Raw genomic sequence first — 26,567 nt, 5'->3', positions numbered from 1 at the left:
GGTCATCTACAGACCACAGATAATTATGCTACTTAGTCCAAAGCATTCTTACGGTTTTCTGTCTCAAAGTTGCTGTGACCCTGACATTTGAAGACTGATTCTCAAAACAACAGGGGGCCATCTAGCAATCTAAATCAACTATCCTATGAAGTCTGACAACTGTATCCCCCTAGCCATCTCCTGTTATTTATATGAAACAGTTTTTGGTATAAAGGTCAATCAAACCTTCCTTTTCAACCTACTGACACCCACCCCCACCCTCCCTCCTACCAAAAAACAAAACAAATAAACAATAGGGGTCATTTACTGACTACAGGCAGTCATCCAAGAATTCTGACAAAGATATGCCTATAAGATTCTGACAAAAAATTCGAAAATAATCAAGTTATTTTGGAAAAAGTTTCTATTATAACCCTAAAGTTTTACTTAGAAAGATGTATAATATGAATGGTTCTGTCTTATATTAAAGAAGAATCAATGGAAAAATAGGTACCGGGGGTAGATCGAATTCAGCTTTAGTTTGGTTTAAACCTCATCTGACTTTACACCCATCTATAAAATATATATGTCTAGAATGAAAATTTCATCCAAGGAGAATTGATAAATCACTTAACATGAACCTTAAATAGGGCAAAAATCTGAATAATCTAGATCTCTGCAAACCGAAACATAAACTGTTTTTAGCCTAAACTTTTAAACAAAATCTGTGTTAAGGACAAGAAAATGAAAGAGAATAATGCAATGCGAGAGACCTTAAAACACTGTCTTTTTGTTTGTTTTGTTTGCCTAGTATATCAAATTTCTCATAACAAAAGAATATCAACTGCATCTGCAAAGGATCATTTTGGTATTATTTGTAACAAAGCATTAGATTACATGATGACATACATACTCAGAACTGAACAAATTTTAAAGCTCTTTATAAAACTTAAAAAGTTTTATGCCGTCATGATGGTTTATCATAGGCTATTGGCTATGTGATTTTGTAAGCTGTGACTTTGACCTTTGACCTAATGACCTAGCAGATGTCACCTACCGTACTGACGCAGATGTCATCTACTGACTACAGGTAATCCTCATATAAAGGTTAAAAGCAATAAGGTAAGTGTGACCCTGGCTCTTAAGTGATATTATACGCACCTGAATGACAGACTGTGTTTTTATTCAAGAGAAATCACTGAAATATATTGTTTTGATTCTACCATGTTATCACGGATTATCAGCTACATCTTCACTGTCTGTTTTTTGTTTTTTTTACGGGTATTCTTTTCCAGTGTGCCTCTACAATGTTTGACACTATGATGTAATCAATGGGACATACAAACACTGCATGTGTTGCGTAATAACACACAATTTCAGTCTTCTTTGTTTAGTAGGGAAACAAATTGGGTTGCACCATGTGAAAAGCAACATATTGCATTTGTGAGCAGCATGGATCTAGACCAGCCTGCGCATCTGCGCAGTCTGGTCAGGATCCATGCCGTTTGCTTTCAAAGCCTATTGGAATTTGAGAAATCTTTAGCAAACAGCATTGATCCTGACTAGACTGCGCGGATGCGCAGGCTGGTCTGAATCCATGCTGGCCGCAAATGCGACTCAAATTGGGTTGCGTTAGAACTGACTGTTTTACCTGTGTCTGATCCTCTATCTGGCTGATAACCCACTGAACTGATCATTGCCCAGTCCTGCTCGGAGTGGTTGTCGAGAGACATTACTTCTTCTGCCTTCCATTCAATAAATGTTCCTTCTTCCTGTATGCATGAAGTGAAAACAGATATTTTGACTTAAAATAATGTTATTCAATGATAAAAACTGACTACAGTATAAGGATCTCATGCCTGTCTGTTCAAGATAAAGTTGGAAAAAAACAGCTGTTATTCTTTGACAGCATATAAAACCATTTTTTCTTGTCCATCATGTTCAAAAACAGATTGCAATGAAAAATGAATCTGAGTATTTCCTGACATAATGTATAGTTTAATGATGTCACTATCTGAGTAGAACTACAGTGACATCACTAAAATTGCACTGTTTTTCGCTAGGGAAAGACAGGAATATCTGTCCCTAGCATGTGATCAGACATATATGTATAATTTCCCCGCTAGGTAGGCAAGGATATTCAATCTATCACTACAAATATAAAAAGTTAACATACATGAGCACTAACCAACAGTTTATTTGTTCATTAAGTTAGCGTCAATAGGACTTAGTACTACCCAATATCAAATGGCAGATGAGAACATGCGTTACCAGAACTGGACTTGAATCAAAGGTCTCTTCATACTATTCCCATGCTCTACCAACAGAGCTTCTGGGTATTTACATTCTTCTTCTTCTTTTACAAGTATGGCAAATTTTCACAGTCAGTACTGTGTACATTAAAGAAATTATTTCAAAGGGATAAAAGTACAAAGACAGACCAGGAAACCTTTGCATCACAGTACATTGTACATTCTGATACCCAGTCATCTGTAACTACCAAGTTGTTTAGTGGAAGTCTGTATAATGTATCTACCTTTTGAAGAAGGTAAATTCTTCCTGGTAGATGGGCATCTCTATCTGATGTGTGTGTATTTACATTGATGTGTATGTAAACACCATCCTTCTCATACAGAGTCTAAAGTAAAACAGAAGTTTTATATTAAACAAGAAACATAGCAATACCATGAAATATCTGACACTTTGATATGAAATCTAAAAGTATGGTCAAAAACTGCATGAAAGCAGTAAAATGAATAACTCACAACTAACAAAGTAATTCCAAATGCAATCCCAGCAGTCACCTCCATGTAAGCTACATATATACCGAGTTTCTCCTCTATAGCTTATTCCTAATTGAAGTTACTGTGCATAACAGTTATAGTTAAACTATGATGAGTTTTTTATTGATGACCAAAAGATAATCCCAGCCTTTGTCTCAACACACCAAGTTAGGTCTACCAATACTAACAAGAGCTGTCCGTAAGACAGCCAAGCAGGACTATTCGAAATATTGTCCCAGAAGCAGGAAAATATTACCCAAAAAGGTTAAATATCAAAAGAGTTTTAAGTTCAAAAGGGGGAATAATTTGACCAAAATGCATATCAGTTAATATGGGACTTGCTGCTATCAACTAGTTTTATAACCCCGAAGATATATGTGAAGTTTCAAATCAATATCTGCATCAGTTTTGGAGATAATAACTTGCATGTAAAACTTTAACCAAAATTTTCTAAGTCTAAAAGGGGGCATAATTTGCTCAAAATACATGTCAGAGTTATGGGACTTGACCCAGAGAGGTTGGTAATTGACCTAGAAAAAGAAAAAATAAGTTTCAAAGCTATATGCCTTTAATTGATGGCTGTATGTACTTGAATGCAAAAACTTAACCAAGGTGTGACGCCAACGCCAACGCCGACACCGACGCCAACGCCAGGGTGAGTAGAATAGCTAGACTATTCTTCGAATAGTTGAGCTAAAAACACTGAGTGAAAACTATTTTCTAACTTAATTTCTAACAGTGACCTTGATGTGAGTGAACCCAATTACGAGCCAATCTTTTGTCTTCATAAAATGTATGTACACCAAGTTTGGTGACAATAGGTACACCAAAGCTAAAGATACAGAGTCAAAACCGTTTTTCTATTTTTCAGTAATGGAATTGTAACATGTACCTTGCCCTGCGGGCCACAAATGCAATCCTAACTGGCACCATTAGCACATAAACTTTCATCACTATATTTCATTTGTTTCCAAATGTATTGAACAAACCCAGTCTTCTGATTTTGGTAACAGTGAGTGACCTTGACCCAAGTGACTCATAAATAAAAAACCCACTTTGTCTTAATAAAAGCTTAGTAACCTACATATCAAGTTTAGTGACAACAGATAAATCCAAACTAATTATAGGGTTTTGAGGGGAAATGATTAGTTTGATGTCACCTACCCACCCAGTGCTGCTCACCAGAAAAACATACTCCATTTTAATAGACAGATTTTTTTTCTGAAAACCTGACTAATTAAACATTGAGCAAACAACTGCTTTCTAAAAATGCCATGAATGTTACCTAAAAATGTGATAACAGAAGTTACTGAATAATAGATTTTAAGAGCTTAATTCATTCTAAAAATAACAAGATTTCAGTATTGGACATAAACATTCTATTCTTAAAGATTTTTTTGTCCTTTGTATCATTAGTTCTGAGATATACTTCATGAAGTAAGAAAAAAAAATGGAAAATATCAATTTTGAGCTTATAAATTGTTGTAAATACATAATATGTAATCTGTGTAATATTACTAAAAATAAGCTTTCAAGAAATTGTAAAAACAGTTTCAAAATCATGTCATCTTGTCACAACATATATTTATAACATAAAAATGTTCAAATGGTAAACTAAATGAAATTGTTACCACTCCATCCAAACTGTGAGAAGGGCTGGACCTGTAGACCCTTGAACCATCAGAATGGTTATACAATCTTTTCCTTAAGGAGGTAGGTTACCTTGTTACAAGGGTAAATTCAAGTTAGTTTAACCGCAACATGTTTTTGTATTTCGTGTAATATGATGTTTTAACTGCTACAATCTCAATTTCGTTTGTCTCTGTCCCTTCAAGTTCAATTTTTATCTAGGTTTGAAGAACATGACCCTCTAAAGATATTTCATATTAAAAGAAGAAGGAAAATACGGATATTTAACACTTTTCAGCGTATTTTAGTTTCATTGATATTCGTAGAAGTCTGCATAAATATTAATTTTCCTAGTATGCACGTTAGCTTTCTAATATAAGCTTTAAATGCATATGTCGCGGGGCTCGTGTTTCCATGGTAACGCATTTTCTCTCATTTTTAAACAACTATGTATAAAAATAGGGGTTTTCGACGGCCTAAGTGGCATTCTATTAATGACTAACATGGAATATTTGGGAAATATTAGAAGCAAAATACCATGCACTTTACATGGTACCCTAGTTTTCTTAAAGTTTACAGTAACCATGGCAACATAGATGTTTAAAATAGCTTATATCTTACTTTTTGTCGTAATTTCTTATAAAAAAATATTGAATAAGATTATCTTTCTAGTTACTGTAGCTTTAAAACATATTATTTCTAACGTAAGTTATATTTTCTTGTTATTTGCATTTATTCAAACAAATTTTACAGCTTAGAATACATACGGCAGTACCCTCGCCTGGCATTTTTCATGGAAAAATCGTTCAGCATGCTGATATTATTCTTATGGATATTGTTGAAATGAAAATAAAAAGCCGAAGTTGTGTTTCTTAAATAGACCAGTGTCAACGCTTTTGAATTTTACATTTAGATACATAGGTCACGGGCTTCGTTTCCATGGTAACATCAATTAAATTTAAGGAATCACATTTTTCTACTAAAAATTGAACAGTTTTAGATCTTATTTTTAGTATATAAGTAACAAATTATCAATGGAACCTGAAAAATAGGTAATACAAATCAAACTGCTAGATTTTTTATTTGAAAATGGCCGTTACAAGTAACCTTTCATCCAACTATATTCCAAATAACATTGGTTACCATCATCCATTTTCTTACAATCCGCATAACGTTTCAATATAATTACATAAAAGAAGCAAAATATTGATGATTATTCAGAGCAAAAGATTCATAACAAATATTTCAGCAAATATTTGTTATTTGAAGATAGTTAAAATAAAGAAAATGCACAGAAATACGTACTTTCAAGATAAAAGCTATTAATTTTGCGCGGTAACTGACACGTAACGTCATGACGTCAATGACGTCATTTTAAGGCAACATTGTTTTGAAGCGTTTCTGCGGCGATTGATTCATTATTTCTGCATTATTAAACCATAAAGTAACAGATCGGAGGCAGGTTCATGATTTGTTTTCAGGAGAATGAATATACAAACACATTTAATTTGTCGTAAACGTCGTCGTAAATCGTCACGTTAGCTTCCGGTTGGACATGCGCACATACAAATATGAAGGTAACCTACCTCCTTAAATTCAATACCCTTTTACCAACAGCATTTCCATGAGTTTTCAAATGAAGTTTAAGAGCTTTTGGCATTTTTAACATATAATTTACCCAAATATACAAGATAATATTTTCACACTCTGAAAACTTAATAAATCTATTCACAGCAAATTTTATTGACAACTTTTAAATGATTGCTAGTAGATCTAATTTAATGTAATATTAATAATATTGTATATATCACTACACTAACTCTTTCACACTTGAAACAAAACTAAAGTTAAATCAAACAAATCGGAGTATTTTGAAAGGATTTATAATCTGTGCCAAATATACATGACTCAGGTGAGTCATAAATCACCTGAGAGTATTGGGTAAGCTGCTGTACAAATGTATTGTGACCAGTTGTCATGTTCACGAGTCACTCAGAGCCTTCATTGCTAAAATTCTATGTGTTTACTGATGTTTAATAATGCAATTAACCTGAAAGCTCAGTGGCACTACTCTTCAATATATATAAATTGGCCTAGCTGATCCACATTGTGAAACTGAAAAAACTGACAGTGTAAAAATTCCATGCAATTTCAACAACTTTGAAAATGGCTTTAAAAATAATGATCTTTGAAAAAAAATCATTCAGAAATATGAATTAGTATCTTAATTAATCTTCTATATTAAAATCACCGTAAATACACTGTCAAAAGCAAATATACACCTTTATTTCACTTGCCATCATCACAAATGATGTTTATTTTGGTTCATGACAGATGCCGCTTATATACCTAGTAAAATTTTTTAAAAAGAACTTGAAGTAAAACAGCTGTAAAACGATGTGTGCAGTGTCTATGGAATCCAGAAATAATTAAAATTAAAATTCATTATTTTACTCCTGTTATGCATCTGCAATATTCACAAAATCAGCCACTAACTTGAATTTCGTCAGCCACATAAGCTTCTTTCTCGTGACAGATGACGTCATATTCGCCATGTTTCATTCAGAAAGAGGTGTAAATGTTTTGAATTTGACAAGGAAGTGAAATTTACATCAGAACTAGAGAAATGATATCCTAAATTATAGCAGAAACACGGGGATTCCTTTGTACTAAGTCGTAATTGATTGACAGTTCAAAAATGGCAGTTGGTGGCGGTAGAAACTTTAATTTCAAATGCGTTTTGTTGGGAGAAGGTTGTGTTGGGAAAACATCATGTGTGTTGAGATATGTTGAAAATAAATTCAATGAAAAACATTTAACAACACTGCAGGTAAGATTGACAAGCTTGGCAGATTTTTGATTTTTGGAAGGACTCTGGTCATTTCCTTGGGATGTTTGTGTTAATTAATCGGTTTACCTTGAACATGATTTTTAATGGACTATCAGTCCCTTATCAAGCTGGTAACATTGCCCGATAGGGCTTAAGGCATAAAAAGTAATATTTCATGAAAACTAATGATGCTATTTTTTTCAAACTTGGTCCATTTATTAAGCATAACAAGTTATACAAACTAGAATAAAAATAACTTGGTTGCCTTCAGTTTTGGTAGAATTATTTCACCTTTTTAGATTTTTATGACGCATAAACTTTGAAGTCCAAAAAATATGTTCTAATGCTAAGTTTAAAACAAAAAAAGGGTTCAATGGCTTTCTAATACTCTAAATTATTGCGCTAGTACATGAATTTTTACATTTTACTCTGCTTTCACTTACAACATCATAGAGAAATGTTAGTTTAAAAAAAATGCTCATACATCTGCACTAGAAACGAAGTATTAATCCTAAATATATAGAATAAGGGTATTGGCGCACAAGTTTGGAGCAATAGAAAGCCATTGAACCTTTTCTGTTTTAAACATTGCATTAAAAACATAACTATTTTGGACTTCAAAAATTATGCATCATAAAAATCTGAAAAAGGGAAGTAATTCTAACAAAACTGAAGGCAACAAAGTTACTTCTATCTTGCTAAGCATCATATGTTATGCTAAATAGATGAACCAAGTTTGAAAGAAATATCTTTATTATTTTTCAAGAAATATCACTTTTTATGTCGTAAGCCCGATCGGGCAATGTTACCAGCCTGCCTTATGCCACGGAAATATATAGTTTGCTGAGAACACTTGTTGCGATCATGATGCGAATATCAGGCGAAAATGCCTTGAACACTTTTTATAAAATAGATACAATGATCACAGGATGTTCGTTTGGTGTTCACTGTTCACTTTTCACGTGCAAATAAAATTTGCCACGAACAAGTAGCTGCATTGATCTTTTCATGAAAATGTTACTGCGATCATCCTGCTAATAATACCCAAAGGGGAGTTAAATAGCATATGAAGATAGAACTACTTGCTGTGATCATTCTGCGAACTGGTTGCTGCCAATATGCCACAAACTAGCTAAGAACCATGACTACCATTAGCAAAACCTAGGCAGAAATTGCCCACAAAACAGCTTGTACAGTGCAGCCTTATACTTTACCCTACTACAAATGTAACACTAATGTTAGGCTGAAAATAATTCAGGCTTAACCGGGAATCTAACCTGGGACTTCTCACACCTAAGGCGGACACTACCACGTTGCTATAAAAGCTAGCTCAATAGCAAGGAAGTATAAGTGCACCCTTGTACTCTACCCCGCTACAATACTAGCTTTGCTTATATTTTTTTCCGCTGTCACATATTTTCCAGACCCTTATTTTTTAACAAATTTGGTTAAAGATTTATCTGTGCAAATATATTACTAACTTAAAACAGAAGTGTCAAACTGCAAATATACAAAATACAAATATTTATTTATAGTCAGGTGTAAACATTACAACATTAGCTATGAATAGCTGTTGGCTAACTTTTCAGCGGTTTGTTGTATTTTACAGAGTTTATACTTTATGCCAAATACCATAGGGCCGAATTTCACTAAACCTTGAGTCAAGAGTGCAGTTATGCATCAGGGGTATGGAATTCCTATGTCCGACTTTGGACGTTTTGCTGGCATTTTTTCATTCTGTTTGTCCAAGGACAAGCATACATTTACAGGTATAAATTGAGCAAAAAGCTTGAGTTATGCTGTTGCTTGAAGATTATAGAGTTATCTACAAAATCCATGTTTTACACACCAAGGGCCTCTCAATTGCTACAGTTTTGGAAAAACCATATACTTGCGTCTAAATTTGGCATCTTTTTCTGCATTCTGATTGGCTTTTGGTCTCAGTCTCTTGTGATTTTGCACACAGTAATTCCAAGAATAGAAATTGAAACGTAAACAGTTCTCCCAAACTTTTGGACAGATTCGTTGTTAAACTTTGGACGCTGACAAAAACGGGAATCAATAGTCATCAAAAGCACAGAGAGATGGCGAGTACAATTCAAAATGAGTCGGATCATTTCAAGACTCTTGATTTTATTAATTCAGCTGACTTCGCACAAGCAGTGTTTCAGCATGGCATTTCTGTTATACTGAATCTGTTGAAGCTTCCCCAACCTCACAGATGTGACTTCAGCCTTGAATACAGGCAAAAGTGTTGATTGCTTTTTTTGTCACAGTTACACTGTATTATGTTTGCTTTTGTTTCTACCTGTAGATCATAAAAACACTTGCCTGAAATAAAGAGTTATTGGCAGTTTAACCCTTAGCCTGCTGGCGGCAGATGATTCTGCCTTTGCGACCAGTGCAGACCAAGATCAGCCTGCACATCCGTGCAGACTGATCATGGTCTGCACTGTTCGCTATTCAGTCAGTAAATTTTTAGTGAAAGCCCCTTTGAGTAATAAGTGATACTGTCCAAATTGAAAGATGGACCAGTCCATTATAGAAATATAGCAGGGTAAGGGTTAATGCACATTTTAATGTTGAAAATCTGGACAAGTGAATTTTGACTGCGGGCAAGTGGATTTTTATGTCTCACTTGTCCATGGACAAAGTGAAAAATATTGGGATTTCCACACCCCTGTGCATATCATCAGCATGTTTTTCATGATTCAGCAGAGTTATGACCCTTGATTGGTTAAGTTCTATAATGTCTGTGCTATTTCTCCTATACCAGTGGTTGGAATTCAACCAAACTTCACGTGAGTGATCAGTGCCAAACCTAGTTGTGTATATTATTAGAATGTTTTGGTTTAATGATTTTCACTGGAGTTATGGCTCTTATTTTGTGGAATTTTACAGTGTCTGCATGTTAAATGTAAGTGGTCGTAGACATACATTTTCATGAAAAATCTCGAGTTAGTACTTCCACTGTAAAGTTAATTACTTTGAAAAATTTCATATTGATACTTCTATTCTTGTCAACTGGCAAAAGACACAAAAAAAGAAGAGCAATAACTCTATCAACCACTTTTAAAATACACAACAATTGATCTTGTTTACTTTGAGAAATGTGTGTTGAATTATTTTCAATATTTAATTATTTGTAAAAAAATGTATATAGAAAGATATTGTTTATGGTATTTTGTTTAAGTTTTAGTTAGGTAGTGGTCAGTTTGTGTCCCTAATATTATGCTTTATGATGGGTATCATCTATTGTCTTAGGAAGTAATTGACTTAATTTTCTGTAAAACGTAAGTTATGATTTTGAATTATTTCTATTTTTATGTTACGTTTCAGGCATCATTTCTTACTAAGAAATTAAACATTGGTGGAAAAAGAGTAACTTTAAATATCTGGGTAAGTGTTATTGGTATATTTAGTCATTTCTTAGTTAACAACACTTTCTTGGTTAAGTTATGTGTTTAAGTCTGCTTTTCTCCTAATCTATCAAAGCTATTGCTTTAAAACTTGCAACTCTTGTTCACCATCAAAAGCTGACTCTGTACAGCAAGAAACATAACTCTATCCTGCTTTTTGCAAGAATTATGACCCCTTTTGGACTTAGAAAATATCATAAAAACACACGGGTAGGACAATATTTCTATTATATAGAGACAAAAAAATCTGATGAGCATCTGTACCCGCAAGGCAGTGCTCCTGTTCATAGCAGTCATCCTTGCAGTAAACAGCAGGTAAGAAGAGAAAGCTAATAATGTATAGATATTGGTAAGTTTTTATCCTGCAACCAAAGTTAACTTTTTGTTGGTAAATTCGTTGCAGGACACAGCAGGCCAGGAGAGGTTCCATGCATTAGGACCTATCTATTACAGAGATAGTAATGGTGCAATTCTAGTCTATGATATCACAGATGAGGACTCTTTCCAAAAGGTAGTTAAGTGTTTTAATATAATATTGATTATTCTCATTAATAAGAGGCAGTGCATGCTATTTGATTTAAGTCCTGCACATGGCCTTTGTTTGACAGAAATAATGAATACCGGTGTTTTATACATTTGAGCCGGGCCATGAGAAAACCAACATAGTGGGTGTGCGACCAGCATGGATCCAGACCAGCCTGCGCATCCGCGCAGTCTGGTCAGGTTCCATGCTGTTGTAACAGTTTCTCCAATTCCAATAGATTATAAAAGCGAACAGCATGGAGCCTGACCAGACTGCGCGGATGCGCAGGCTGGTCTGGATCCATGCTGGTCGCACACCCACTATGTTGGTTTTCTCATGGCATGGCTCATTTAAAGATGAAAGGCATCAAGGGATGTTTACATGAAGGCACCGGAGGGTCATTCAGGGTTGTCTGGGCTTCCATGGCTTGGTGCTTTAGATTACTGACTTCAAACTTACATGTATTTGTGGCATCACGCCATGAGTTACTTAGAATTGGGATGTGAGGAAGCTATCCATATTTAATTTGCATAAAACTGGTGGTTCTAGCCAAGAAAAAAATGTGCAGAGATTCGCAGATGCGATCTTACAAAACAGGGTCATCTGTACAGTGTATGCTGTAATAGATAAATTCATCATGAAGAAATTGCTTTGAAATTGAAAATGGATGTATATAGACACTTACAGAGTAATGAAAAATTCCGTCACCATTCATCATCGGCAAGAGCTCAAAAGCACGTTGTCTTATAAATAAGGTACAATGTTTTATCCATTACCAGGATTTAAGTAGCCACTTTAGTTAAAGACAGCTGTGATTGTATGGAAAATTGATCAAGCGAGAGATAGTTGATTAGGAAAGTTTCAATATTTTATTGTATATTTTAGGTGAAGAATTGGGTGAAAGAGTTACGGAAGATGTTAGGCAATGATATATGTTTATGTATAGCTGGTAACAAAATAGATTTGGAGAAGGACAGACATGTCACTGTAGCAGAGGCAGAGTCGTAAGTTCATCATTTTATGTAACTAATACCATTACATTTACGTGTGTTACAAAATTTGTCGTATGATGGTAGAGATAAAAATCAGTTAATCTAGTACACAAAAGCCTGGTGTTAAAAAAAAGATATGTTGGGAGTTTGATTTAAATCTCTCTGTGGAATGCATGACCACCTGTCTCATGTAATTTTATTCTGATTGATCTCTATTGGTAAGGTACATAACTTCCATTCCATAGGTCATAGTTCTGAATCCCAGATAATTTTAATCCGGGTGTTGTAGGTTTGAATCCTGGACAAAACATTATGTTCTCCAGGACTGGCTTAAAACAGCCAATTAAGTGTCATTTTGCTGTACAGATCTGATTCACGAGGGAAAGTTACCTTCAGGAAGGTTGATAATGGCTCAAGAATTCAGGTTCACATTATAATATCTGAATTACTGCTGAAAATAACATTGAACCAAAATGAAAAAACTGCCATGTGCCATTGCCCCATACTATATGAGCAGATTCTTAGAACATCTCTAAAATGACAAGTGATTCATTCAAAATCGATGAAATAGAAACTAATTAGCTGTAACCACTTGTTAATGTAAAAAGTTGCAACCGTTTTTTAATGCAGAATTTTTTTTTAGAAAATATTAGGCTTGATCTTGTTGAATAATAAGTTTTTGAGCTTGAGCATGTTGCCTTAGTTTAACATTATCCAGGAAGCATGTTAAGGATTTTTCATTCATTCCATTTTAGTAGCACTTACCTGCAAACTTTAAGACCCTTTTGTGGTTTTAAGACATTATTCATCAATCTTGTTTTTTGGTCTATACTTGAGGGGTGGAGCAGTGTAAGGGGTGGAGAATTATCATAAATCAGTAACGCCTAATACAGATAAGAAAAATAAACAAATTTTGAAATATTTTTATTGGAAACTGTGATTTTTTCTTGATAATTAATAAACGTAACATATGTTGAATTTATAAATGAATGATAAAGTGTCATTTTCGCTCTGAAACCTTGGCTGATAGAATTGCATTGATTTTCCCTTAGATGATATGATCATATCCATGCCTGTTTTATAAGCCTTATAAAGACAGTATCTGCAAAGTAACTGCTTTATAAATCAGTGAAAATAAAGAACCAGCATGTAGGTCTAGAATCATTGTGACATCATTTAATTTTGTTGGCATTAACCCTTAGCCTGCTGGCGGCAGATGGTTCTGCCTTTGCGACCAGTGCAGACCAAGATCAGCCTGCACATCCGTGCAGTCTGATCATGGTCTGCACTGTTCGCTATTCAGTCAGTAAATTTTCAGTAAAAACCCCTTTGAGTAATAAGTGGTACTGTCCAAATTGAAAGATGGACTAGTCCATTATAGAAATATAGCGGGTTAATATTGTGTTATGGGTCAAAACAGGCTATACAGTCATGTATCTTGGATTTCAAATCTTCAAATAAAATTAACTGGTTTGTTATCAGTTCTTTGGGGTCTGATTTCATGAATTTTTGCTGCCTGGAAATTCACAAAAATTAGACCCCCTTGAATGTTAAGGATTTTACAGTACTTAATTGATCTGAGGTAAAGAGTTTTTCAGAAAATAGATCTGTGCTGCATTTATATCAGTTTACTCAATTAATTAAAAAAAGACACGGAAAAAAGTCTTTCACTGAACAAATGCTCGCAATACAATAAAATTATTATAATATTCACTCATAAAACAAGATACTGCAAAAATATATTACAGATATTCTAGTTGTAAAGGAATTACCTCATAAAAGATTGGTGGTTTGCTAGATTCTCATTTGTGCCGCCTGAAATAAAACAGTGGATCCAGGGTTATTCCCCAACTGGTCTACAATTTACATGGTGTACTGGTACATAGTCTCAATGTCTAGAAAAGTAGGGTTGTAGGGCAACAGCTGCAGTCGAGAGTAAGTTACATTGTACCCAGTAATACCGTGTGTTGGCTGCATAGAGATTTAGGGGTATTTGGCCTACAATTGCAGAATTGTTAACCAGAGATGTGTCTTTTTCTCCACACTTACAGCTGAAGAGTTTCTGTTTGATTTTATTGTGATAATTTGACTTAAAATCCTTCAAAAACTTTATTTTCTAGATATGCAGCTTCTGTGGGGGCAAAACATTATCATACATCGGCTAAACTTAACAAAGGTGTAGAGGAAATGTTTTTAGATCTAGCAAAAAGTAAGTATCTTTTTTTCTTATTACAAAATTTGATATTGTTATATGGGGAACTTAAACAAATATAAAAAGATAATGGTGTTACATTTTCCTATTTTGGAAACAAAAAATTTGCTGTAAGCTAGGATCATGCACTACTGTATTTTAATTAGTCTGGCTACCGACTAGATAATCTTTTTAAAAAAAATTAAGGTATTGGACCCTTAAAAGTAATTTTTAAAAAATGGCATTTGCTTGGTATATTCTTAAAGTTGAACATGTTTCACACTGTCTTACAAATTTTAAACAACTTTTACCGTGCCGTTTTTTGTAAATTTTGTATAATTTATGGTATTTTCTCACACTCAAGAAGAGACAAAATTCAATGTGATATCACTATCTAAAACATTTGCATAGAATTCATTACAGCATTAATTTTGATAAAAGAAACATCAAACTATTGTTAAACAATTATAAAACACAAAATAAAACTGTAAAAATCATTTTTGTCTACGGTGCCTCAAGTAAACAGATTTAATGAGACAGAATTCTAACTCCAACATCGAAAAATTAAGGATGACATGGTGTAATAATCATTTTTCATGTCTTATAACTGGATGGTAATATTTAAATGAAATTTGGTCACTTAAAAGACACTTAAAATTTAAAACGTTTCACCGAGAAATTTTTAAAATTTTATCATTTTGGGGGAAGATAATCGGTATTGAACTTAACATTGATGCCCATGGGAAATATACAGTTTCTTTGATTTTGAGAATCTCAACTTGAGTTTCGACAAAATTTTGCGGTAGAAATTTGCGTTATATGATTCTGATACAAATGTCAAAAAGAAATTTAAAATTCCCCGTAGGGAAAAGGAGAAAGTCATTATTTTCTAGTTTTCAGGGGAGATAACTCATGAAAAACCAAAATTATCAGGGGAGGTTATTTAAAGGAAATTTTTGAGAACTTCTGTCACTATATAACTTATCAATATGCACCTTATTTCTATCGTTTGACATTTTCAAAGCTTACATTATCAAGTTGTATGTACGCTTTGGGTGAAATTGAAGCCTATTACGGGTAGTAATCCTTAAGGTCGAATCCTGTGGGTCTGTTTTGAATTTTGCTCACTTCATTCAAAAATAATCTTGGGGGCAATAGTAAACCTACCTGCATTTCTTCCACAATATGTAATCTAAAGAATGAAGGCAAAATAGAGAACTTTTACCGCATGTAACTCAGTATTTTTAAAGATGTCTAACTCTACCCCTCCTAATTCAGAGGTAAATTCACTTTGAACAGCAAAAAAAATCGCTTATAAAATGAAAATTTTCCACTTTTGTACAATTCATCCATAATAAGTCTTGAAAGAAGTAAAAACTTACTAGAAAAAAAAGGAAAACATGGAGAGAAAAATTCGGTCCCGGTGGGGTTTGAACCTACGCCCCCCCTGAAAATTGTAGTCAAAGTAGGTTTATGGTAGGACTTGAATACTCTTCAAAAAGGAGATACTCTATTACGGGTCCAATACCTTAAATCATTTCTCATATATTCTGACCAATTTTTCTTGGCTCTGATTAGCCCAGTTTTTTTAGAATAAAAGGGACATAATTATACAACATTTGAATAGCTTCAGGAGTTTTCTCCTGTGAACAAAACACAGGACTATATTTTAATAGGCAAGAGAAGGCATTTGCCTTAATATCACACTTGAGATAAAAGTTATAAAAACAAATAGATGTAGAGGTTTATAAGATTTATATTTGATGTTACATTAATTTTGTACTAGATACAAGATAAACATGTAAATAATGTAAACTACATTTTTGAACCCATTAGTAATGGGTTATAATTTAAACAACTTCAACATTAAAACATTTATTACAGTCAGCTCAGTACTTAAGACTACCTCAGAAATAAAGAAATATGATTTAACTTCCAAGGTCATCAATTTCTGATCCCATTTAAAAAGAGTGTCATTTTACCCCTTATAAGAAGTGATATCACCTGTTATGGTTGTTCTGCACGTTCAGATAAAAAAAAATTCTACAATGTAGAATTTGATTAAACACTGATTTTTTCAAAACTTCAAGATATACTTAGAACATTTGGCAAACAAAAAAGGTCATGCGCTTGAATTTTTGCGAGACTGATTCAGATTTTTTTATCTCACACATGTATTCATAATGGGAGTCTATGGGAATATTTTTGCAAATAGAATTTTTTTACAGTGTACATTTTAATGATTCTTCCCACAGTTGTAAATAAACATATGGTCTATAATTTGGTGAATGAAATTTATAGGTATGTGTGCTAATTTTTAGCTCACCTGTCACAAAGTGACAAGGTGAGCTTTTGTGATCGCGCGGTGGCCGTCGTCTGTCGTCGTCCGTGCATCCGTAAACTTTTGCTTGTGACCACTTTAGAGGTCACATTTTTTTTAGGATCTTTATGAAAGTTGGTCAGAATGTTCATCTTGATGATATCTAGATCAAGTTCGAAACTGGGTCACGTGCCTTCAAAAACTAGGTCAGTAGGTCTAAAAATAGAAAAACCTTGTGACCTCTCTAGAGGCCATATATTTCACAAGATCTTCATGAAAATTGGTCAGAATGTTCACCTTGATGATATCTAGGTCAAGTTTGAAACTGGGTCACGTGCCTTCAAAAACTAGGTCAGTAGGTCTAAAAATAGAAAAACCTTGTGACCTCTCTATAGGCCATATATTTCACAAGATCTTCATGAAAATTGGTCAGAATGTTTATCTTGATGATATCTAGGTCAAGTTCGAAACTGGGTCACATGCCTTTAAAAACTAGGTCAGTAGGTCAAATAATAGAAAAACCTTGTGACCTCTCTAAAGGCCATATTTTTCATGGGATCTGTATGAAAGTTGGTCTGAATGTTCATCTTGATGATATATAGGTCAAGATGGAAACTGGGTCAACTGCGATCAAAAACTAGGTCAGTAGGTCTAAAAATAGAAAAACCTTGTGACCTCTCTAGAGGCCATATATTTAATGAGATCTTCATGAAAATTGGTCAGAATGTTCAACCTTGATGATATCTAGATCAAGTTTGAAAGTGGGTCATGTGCCAACAAAAACTAGGTCAGTAGGTCAAATAATAGAAAAACCTTGTGACCTCTCTAGAGGCCATATTTTTCATGGGATCTGTATGAAAGTTGGTCTGAATGTTCATCTTGATGATATCTAGGTCAAGTTCGAAACAGGGTCATGTGCGGTCAAAAACTAGGTCAGTAGGTCTAAAAATAGAAAAACCTTGTGGCCTCTCTAGAGGCCATACTTATGAATGGATCTCCATAAAAATTGTTCAGAACGTTCATCTTGATGATATCTAGATCAAGTTTTAAATTAGGTCAGGTTCGAAAGGGGATCACATGCCTTTAAAAACTAGGTCAGTAGGTCAAATAATAGAAAAACCTTGTGACCTCTCTAAAGGCCATATTTTTCATGGGATCTGTATGAAAATTGGTCAGAATGTTCATCTTGATGATATCTAGGTCAAGTTCAAAACAGGGTCATGTGCGGTCAAAAACTAGGTCAGTAGGTCTTAAAATAGAAAAACCTTGTGACCTCTCTAGAGGCCATACTTATGAATGGATCTCCATAAAAATTGTTCAGAACGTTCATCTTGATGATATCTAGATCAAGTTTGAAATTGGGTCACGTGCCTTCAAAAAGTAGGTCAGTAGGTCAAATAATGAAAAAACGTTGTGACCTCTCTAGAGGCCATATTTTTCATGGGATCTGTATGAAAGTTGGTCTGAATGTTTATCTTGATGATATATAGGTCAAGATTGAAACTGGGTCAACTGCGATCAAAAACTAGGTCAGTAGGTCTTGAAATAGAAAAACCTTGTGACCTCTCTAGAGGCCATACCCTTGAATGGATCTTCATGAAAATTGGTCAGAATGTTCACCTTGATGATATCTAGTTCAAGTTCGAAACTGGGTCACATGCCTTAAAAATCTAGGTCAGTAGGTCAAATAATATAAAAACCTTGTGACCTCTCTAGAGACCATACTTTTCATGGGATCTGTATGAAAGTTGGTCTGAATGTTCATCTTGATGATATCTAGGTCAAGTTTGAAACTGGGTCAACTGCGGTCAAAAACTAGGTCAGTTGGTCTAAAATTAGAAAATCTTTTTACCTCTCTAGAGGCCATATTTTTCAACGGATCTTCATGAAAATTGATCTGAATATTCACCTTGATGATATCTAGGTCAGTTTTGAAACTGGGTCACGTGCGTTCAAAAACTAGGCCAGTAGGTATAAAAATAAAAAAACCATGTGACCTCTCTAGAGGCCATATTTTTCATGAGATCTTCATGAAAATTAGTGAGAATGTTCACCTTGATGATATCTAGGTAAAGTTCAAAACAGGGTCATGTACCTTCAAAAACTAGGTCAATAGGTCAAATAATAGAAAAACCTTGTGACCTCTCTAGAGACCATATTTTTCAATGGATCTTCATGAAAATTGGTCAGAATTTTTATCTTGATAATATCTAGGTCAAGTTCAAAACTGGGTCACATGAGCTTAAAAACTAGGTCACTATGTCAAATAATAGAAAAAACGACGTCATACTCAAAACTGGGTCATGTGGGAAGAGGTGAGCGATTCAGGACCATCATGGTCCTCTTGTTTAGATATTTGCCCATGATTAAAGAAATCCACGCATTTCAAGCTAATTTTATGACATTTCTAAAATTAACGTGTCAGATGTTTTAATATCATATTATAACTTAGAAAGACAGTGACGTTGCCGTTGTAATAAATTTACTCACTGGTTGCCGTTAGTTTATCAAATGATTTTTGTTTCCATAACCAAATCCAGACTTTATTCTATGCTTTCCGGATAAATGACGTTATGCCATTACTTCCAGTTTTATCAAACATGCAGAACTACCTTAAGAAAGACCACATTTTATCATTTCCCCTGGGATGGTCAGTATAGACAGGTTACACTGTATAGTTACTTCATACTAAATTAGATAAGGCTTAAGGTAACCAAATAAGTGCCAGTATAAGTTATTGGATTTGAAATGTATCATGATTGTGAAAGAAATATTTCAAAACTTGGCTGATTTGTTTACAGATATGATTGAGAAATCTGATCAAGATACAGTTACCCGGCCAGGAAAAAACAGTCGTAAAAGTGTGCTTGTTGTCGACGATAGCGAAGGCAGCCAACAGCAAGGTGGAGGCGGGGGATGTTGTTCGTCATCGTCATAGCAACCGTTGTAATGTTTTCACTGTTATCTTACTGTAACAAGTTATTGTTAGATCGGGGATTTCTGTGATTCAGTCACTCAAGGTGATTGCAGAAATGTTTTTATGCAGAACAGTGATGGTTTTGCGTAGATTTTGTAGACTTAAGCCTTAAGAGAGGATAAGTTAATACAAAGGTTTAAAGTCCTAATATTTTAAAGTTATTGCTTTTACAGTATGGAATGTTTTCATGAAAAACATTTTGGCTGTTGAATTTTTTACAGAAAATTTAGTCAGAACTATTTATTCGACTATAATATTATAATGATAACAAAATGAATTCGCTCAAAAATGTGTTATGTTCTTTTCCAACTGGCCTTGTTGGTAATGAGAGATGTACTGTGAAATTATTTGTTTTTGTTGACATAAAAAAAATTTCCACTAAAATAGTCAGAACATGAGAGTATGAAATCTGAAAGTTGTTCTCTGGGATTTTCATGGATACTTGGAATCAAGAAATACATAGAAGTTTATCAGTACAGATTGTTAATGATTTCACTGAATTGAATTTCAAAAGTTCTGCTCAAGGTAATATATAGTGTAGATCAAAATAGTTTCCTTCTTAACTATAAGAAGCTTTATTTAAGATGTTTGTGCTGTATCTGACATGCATAATAAATTTTAGTGTAGCTTCAAAAAAGGCTCAAATAATGCACTCAAACGGTAGAAATTGTACTGAAAGTTATTGGCACAAATGGAACGAAAATATTTAGTGATTCAAGAAAATATTATGTAATTCAAGATGATTTTTACAGAATATTACTTCGGTTTATGCTGTAAGTCTTATTCAATTTAAAATTGTATTTTGCATTGTTTAAAAAGCATATTTTTCGAAATATTTCATTAAACCTGTAAAATAGAAAGTCCCTTGTTAGAAGTTCCGACAGTTGATATTGAATCTATGTTCAATTGTTTAGTCCATTCAGTTATTCAGTTATTTTCCATGTTTTAAGAAAGCAGACACTTCTGTATATGAGTCGTGTTCCGTTATCATAATTATTATTAACTTCTCTATCATATTGTGTGAGCACCTCTCAAGAACTGAGCAGCGAGATGGTTTAGAGAGGTCTCATACCAATGTTGTGATTATCATTAAACTCCATCTTAATCATTTTTCAAGTTATATACATGTAGTCTACTTTGGAATCATTTATTTTTGTGGGTTTAAAATGGCATTTTTAAAAAAAAAAAAATTTTTTTTTTTTTTTTGACAAAACATCTATTTCATAAGGATATGGATTCATGGATTTCAACTGCTGAAAAGAAAATGATTGGGAAGTTTTACTCGTTTGAATTTATTTTCATGGATTGACGATGCCATTAAATCCATTAAAAATTAGCCACCCACGAATATTAATGATTTCATAGTATATGGTATGTCTGGGTTTCATATGAGAGATTTTGTGACTGAGATGTCCAAGTTTTTTTATTGAGGTTTCATGCTTTTTTGTTAAAAAGTAAACTATTGCGACTGGTTGTCTGTCCGTTAAAAAGTAACTTATCGCGACTGGTTGTCTGTCCGTCCACATTTGCTTCAAATGAGATCTCATGAGACAGTGCTTGACCAGTTATGACTTCCGTTGGCCATTCAAAGTTGTTGTCTGTTGACTCACTGAAAACGAATCAGAATTCAGTGGACTTTAGTTACAAAGTTAATGTTGGACTTTGAAAAAAAATCATCAATTTTATGTAAAAGAGTGAACTGGAACCCAGATTTTTATCACACAGGGGACAACACCAGGCTGTCATAGTCCTTGTTTGTAGCGTTAAACATGTGTGACATAGTTTTGTTTTAATGATCTTTTTGTTGTTTTCTAAATAGTTTTGCAAACTTATAAACATAAATTTTTAACCCAGAATAGCTTTGAACAATGTTAGTGTGAATTATTTAAAGCAGAAAGATTGTCTGTTTATAGTATGTTACATTTGATGTATTCAGCGCATAATTAGTGCTAATGTAGTGCAGTACAAAAGTGCTGTTCAGTGTGATTGCCATTTTCTGGCTGCTATAAAATCATTTAAGTTCATGAGGTATAAAATTTCCCAGTTTGGCCCAAAAATGACTATTTCATGGGAGATATGAATTCATGGATTTCCTCTTATCAAAATGAAGAATGAGAACTTTCTTATTTATTTGGATTTAATTTTGCAGATTGACATAGACAGGAAATCCATTAAATTAGCCGCCCGTGAATATATGTCTTCACGGTTTCTGATAACTGTTCTTTATTAAGCCTTTTAAAATGAAGATTACACGTATATTGATATGGCAATATTTGCTAGACGTTGAGTTCATCGTCTTCGGGAAAGAATTTGCCCATCACAACCGTGTGTTAGGGCCTTGCTTATATTAGTTTCATTCAAGTGGGGAAGTTATTCAGTTTGCTTGTGGGAAGTGGATGTTGCCTGCTCCCACCTCGGTAGCCTAGAGGTGTAGCGTCTGCTGCTTGTGCATGAGATAATTGGTTCGATACCTGCCATCATCATACCAAAGATGTGAAAAGAAGTGCCAGCTTACCTGTCTTTTGCTTTGTGCTGAACATTAAAAGGGAAATGGGCTTCTCTTTTTTTTTATACCTTCATGGCGTTCGATTCTGTATGTAATGAGGTGTTGAGTGATTGATATAAGTTGTAGAAGTTCTTTCACAGTCAACCTAAAACTTAAGTAGAATATAAACTAAAACCTCTAAATCTTAAAGTAATGGCAGAATTGGCCCATTGATTCAAAAGAACAAAGTTTTTACTGAACAACAATCAAAAAAATGTTTCTAAATTTATCTATTATAAAATGGGTCTTCTGCAATATTAGTACATAAATGCAGATTGTAGCCATTTTATTCTATACATATATATTTATTAACCCTTGAAACCTCAATATGTTTAAGTGTATGTGTTTTTGTTAGGTGACTATATGATCACAATATATTGTTTGTTAAGTGTAATGCTTTTGTATATTATGCATGCTTTTAATATTATTTGTAATTTAATTATGATTATAATATTTGTAAATGTCTGCTTTTGTGCATGATTTCTTTTTTCAGAAATTGTTATATACTGTGACTGTTAGTTACTACTTACATGTATAATGAAGTATATGACCAATCATGTTTTCATCTAACAGAAATGAAGTGTATGCATGATAATTTTTAGCGCGCAGTTTAGCAGTTATTTGTAAATGACAGTAATTGGTTAAATTTTTATATATTGGACAGGCTGGTTCAACATTTATTTTATTATTATCATTGAAGCTAGCAGTACCATTATATAAGCAGAGCTGATGTAATTCTCATAGATTTCACCATACTGTTGGTGTAAACTTATTAAAAGTTATTGTAGAAAGTCAAACAGGTTACTGAATTTGTAGCAGTTAATATACGAATATATATTATCTTTGACCATTTTTTTTTTTTTACATAATAATGGTTTTTTAACAGTTCTTTTTCTAAAGGTAATAATTTCATAGAAAAACAAAAAAAAATAAAAATGATACAAAATGATTGAAATGTTAATACAGAGATCTTCAGTTCTGCCATTCCTATGTGCTATATATTGTATAAAGTCATTATGAAGAGAAATCTTCAGTATTAAGAAACTACGAACGAGCATAACAACACACCTCAGTTCCTTAATGCTGAAGATATCACTTTTAAGACAGTCTGACTTGGCCCTTCCCAGTTTTTTTCTTCACAACATGTGTATACATCAGTTTCCTTATTTAGAACATGTCTATATAGAGTCAAATATAAGCCATTCCCATTTCTGTGCCTGCAAATCTGGCAAGACGAAATGTTTTTGGTACATGTATAAGTCAGATGCCAGTGCCAGATTTGGAAAGAATGACCAAATGTGTTTACATAACCATAAATACATGCATTTGTATATTCTCTAATGTTACTCATAGAAGCAAAAAATTTGCAAATAATTAATCTGCATCGGACCCAAAGTTTTCTGTGTTATTAAGTTGATCTTGGTATTTTTATCACATGTTACCTTTGGATAAAAAAAGTTAGACATATTGTTTGTATTTTAATGCCAAATGTGTCTTATATTTTATTGACATGTAATTTTACTTTTAAATTCTGGATATCTGTCAAATTGAGTATTTTTACCTGAAAAACTTTGCAAATTTCCAGAGCATTGGATGGGCAAATTTTTATAAGGAAAAAAAACAACATAAAAATGGTTCTGCAATTTAGACAGCAAATTCAGAAAATTATTGGAGAAGTGTATAGGTGGTTTAATTTGGTCACATAATGTAGAACTTACGTAATGGTGATGCAAAGAAATAGTAATTATACAAATGATCAGTGTGTTTGCACTCCAGATTGGTTATAGAAATTATGTAATTTATTTGTAGTTTATATAGACAAATAACATAATGCAAATATTCTGGTTAAGTTACATGAATCATGTAATTGTGCTGTAAGGAAATAACAGTGTCATATAAAGTACATCTGAAGCTAATAATGGATTGCACAGTTCCAGGACATTAGTAATTGTAATGTATTTGGACAAAAAAATACAGTTTAACCTAATAATGTTTATGTTATTTCTTGATGTACTGAATGAATGAGAAATTGTACCAGAAAATTGATATTGCTTGAGACGTTCCTTATGAGCACCACATTTTCCAGTGTTGTTGTTGTTATGAAATCGATATATTTTTGTCTTTTTTGTCCATCTAATTGAAGTATTGTACAGAGTGTAAATACGAATTGACCATTATTGAAAAGAAAATAAATTTGTAACAAATTTTTTTTTTTTTTTCATTTTTGCATGTTGATGCAAATCATGCATAGAGAAACACTCTTCACCAGCTGACCAAAATTTGTTATTAAATGTTCTCCAACTCTCGAGCAAAGTCTTTGGTGAGCAGCACTGCTACAGATGCCCCTCACCTAATTTGTTTTAGGTTTAGTGCCATTTTGTAACAGTATTTCAGTTATGTAACAGCGGGCAGTTGACCTAATCAGCGTTCCTGGATTCAGTACCAGGCAGGCTACCCCTCGCCTACAGACATTTAATGAGATGTAGTACGTTTGTGTGACCTGAACATTGGTTTTGAAAATGCTGTATAACATGGACAAAGAAGTACATACTGCTCTTATGCAGAAACCTACAAAGTGTATAGCTTGTAGAAAGGATTCTGAAAGGGAAATACATTACTGAGCTTTGAAGAGGACAATTGGTGTATGGGGTGTCCACCCCTCAGCAGAGGTGTAGAGGATCCTCCCCACCCCAAGAGAAACTTTGGAACTAATATTTGAAATTGTGTGTTTTGTCACTGTGATTTTAACTTTTTTTTTTCCTTCTAAGTTCATGTTTAATAAAAGTTTTTACTTTCAATAAATGCATATTGGAGCACAGATTAAAAACAGTTGGAGTAGGTGAAGAAGACAATGTCCCCAGAGTTTTCTATGTATAATGGATCTTTCCTACATGTAAATGTAAGCATCTTTATACTTCAGTCGCTAACATTTCAGTTATATTATGTAACTTGACCAGAGTTCCTTGATATCTAACCAGTGTATAGTAACCCACAAGTAAGATCTTCATATGCATCAAAGATGCAAGATATGTCGCTTTAGAAAATCATCTCAAAAAATTGGTACTATTCCTAAAATATCTGGATTGGAAATTAAATGAGCTATTAGCTTAATGAACAGTGGATTTCAAGACCGGTAACATTTGAAACCAGGCTCCTTGGTTATAACAATGAGTTTGGATACCAATTTCAAATGCAATCTTGCCATAGGTCAATTTCAAAATTGTGCTCAGAAACGAACCAATCAGATGCTTAACATTTCAGACTGGTATCCTAAATTATTTTTTATAACGTTGGAATACTGCAACCAATCTGACTAAAGTACTTGATCTTCTAAACAAATCTGAGGCTGACCTATTCACATTAATCTTTCTGTATATTTGGATTTCCGATATTGCTATTTTTATTTTCACAAATCTATTTTTATTTGAACCAATCAGACGACTCGTTTCAACAAGCATTTGGCTGAACCATCAGAATAGCGTCGAATGTCACAGTGAGAAAAATGTGCGATAAGTCTAGGGCTCGAACCCAGGGCCCCTTGCTTACATGGCGAGTGCTCTACCTACTGAGCTAACAAGCTGTCTGACACATATTCTCCCCTTACACTGGTCATGTACTGTGACATATGATACCTCTCAAAACACAAGGGCACAGTCTTCATGTGGTCGTCGTAATAAACATGAATCAAAGGCCTGAATGGCCTGAGTCGGCTAATGATTGATGTACTGACAGTATAGTCTACCAGTTTCAGTTTGTTTTTAGTTTTTTTTTTCTTAAAATTTCATAACACAGCTCGATATTTACCCAAAATATTATATCCGGATACGATTACACTTTTCTCCAGTTTGAACAATATATTTTACAAATTGTGATGATACGAAGACATTTAGCAGCAGTTGGCAGTATCTGACATTGAAGTTTACGGTTAAATTACCTCTTATTTAAATCTTTTCATAAAAAAGTTGTTTCGTTTCGCCAAACATAGACGATCTACTTTCGATTTCAAAAACTACAAGAAAATACAATTTAATGTTTCGCCGATTTGTTTATTTCTCGAAAAATAAGAATTAAAATCATTTTTAATATCAGTAGTAACTAAACAAACCAGTAAGAGCTTCTTCTTCCGATAATTTATCCGTTTACTGACTGCAAAATTCAACCCACGCAAAGTTTATAGAAATCATACGATGCGTGTTTACGTTCAATGTGGGAGAATTAAGGCTGATCGGCTATGTTACCTAACGCATCCAGACGATTCAGATTTTGTTTTTAAAAAGCCTTGTGTGCGTTTCTGTAATTTTATATACGTCTTTATACGCTTAGAAATTATTAGACATGCGTATTTGCATAATTTCTATACGTAATTTACGCTAATACGC

General features: G+C 33.7%; 2 protein-coding genes across 3 annotated transcripts in view; one reads left to right on the top strand and one right to left on the bottom strand.

Annotated features, from left to right (window-relative positions):
- The window catches only part of LOC123551550 (TBC1 domain family member 15-like), a 31,057-nt gene extending 24,227 nt beyond the window's left edge, over positions 1-6,830 (bottom strand). The window contains exons 1-4 of one of the 2 annotated variants that reach the window (XM_045340579.2): positions 5,986-6,200; positions 4,394-4,471; positions 2,516-2,617; positions 1,631-1,751 (exon numbers count right to left, since the gene is read on the bottom strand). In XM_045340579.2, coding sequence (XP_045196514.1) covers positions 1,631-1,751; positions 2,516-2,617; positions 4,394-4,471; positions 5,986-6,060 — 376 coding nt within the window. In that variant the 5' untranslated portion in view covers positions 6,061-6,200. Of the gene's footprint in view, positions 1-1,630; positions 1,752-2,515; positions 2,618-4,393; positions 4,472-5,985; positions 6,201-6,673 lie in introns of those variants that run through there. The other variant, XM_045340580.2, reaches the window with a different exon arrangement.
- A 98-nt stretch (positions 6,831-6,928) lies between these two features.
- Positions 6,929-24,394, top strand: LOC123551551 (ras-related protein Rab-21-like). The gene is made up of 6 exons (XM_045340581.2): positions 6,929-7,221; positions 10,561-10,620; positions 11,044-11,151; positions 12,049-12,167; positions 14,276-14,364; positions 19,468-24,394. The coding sequence occupies exons 1-6, from the start codon at positions 7,090-7,092 to the stop codon at positions 19,602-19,604; spliced, it is 645 nt and encodes a 214-aa protein (XP_045196516.2). The 5' UTR covers positions 6,929-7,089; the 3' UTR covers positions 19,605-24,394.
- The last annotated feature ends 2,173 nt before the right edge of the window (positions 24,395-26,567 follow it).

This window comes from Mercenaria mercenaria, chromosome 4, assembly GCF_021730395.1.
Source record: "Mercenaria mercenaria strain notata chromosome 4, MADL_Memer_1, whole genome shotgun sequence".
Classification (NCBI taxonomy): Eukaryota; Metazoa; Mollusca; class Bivalvia; order Venerida; family Veneridae; genus Mercenaria; species Mercenaria mercenaria.
The sequence above is the reverse complement of the archived record's forward strand: the minus strand, read 5'-3'. Positions and strand labels throughout refer to the sequence as shown.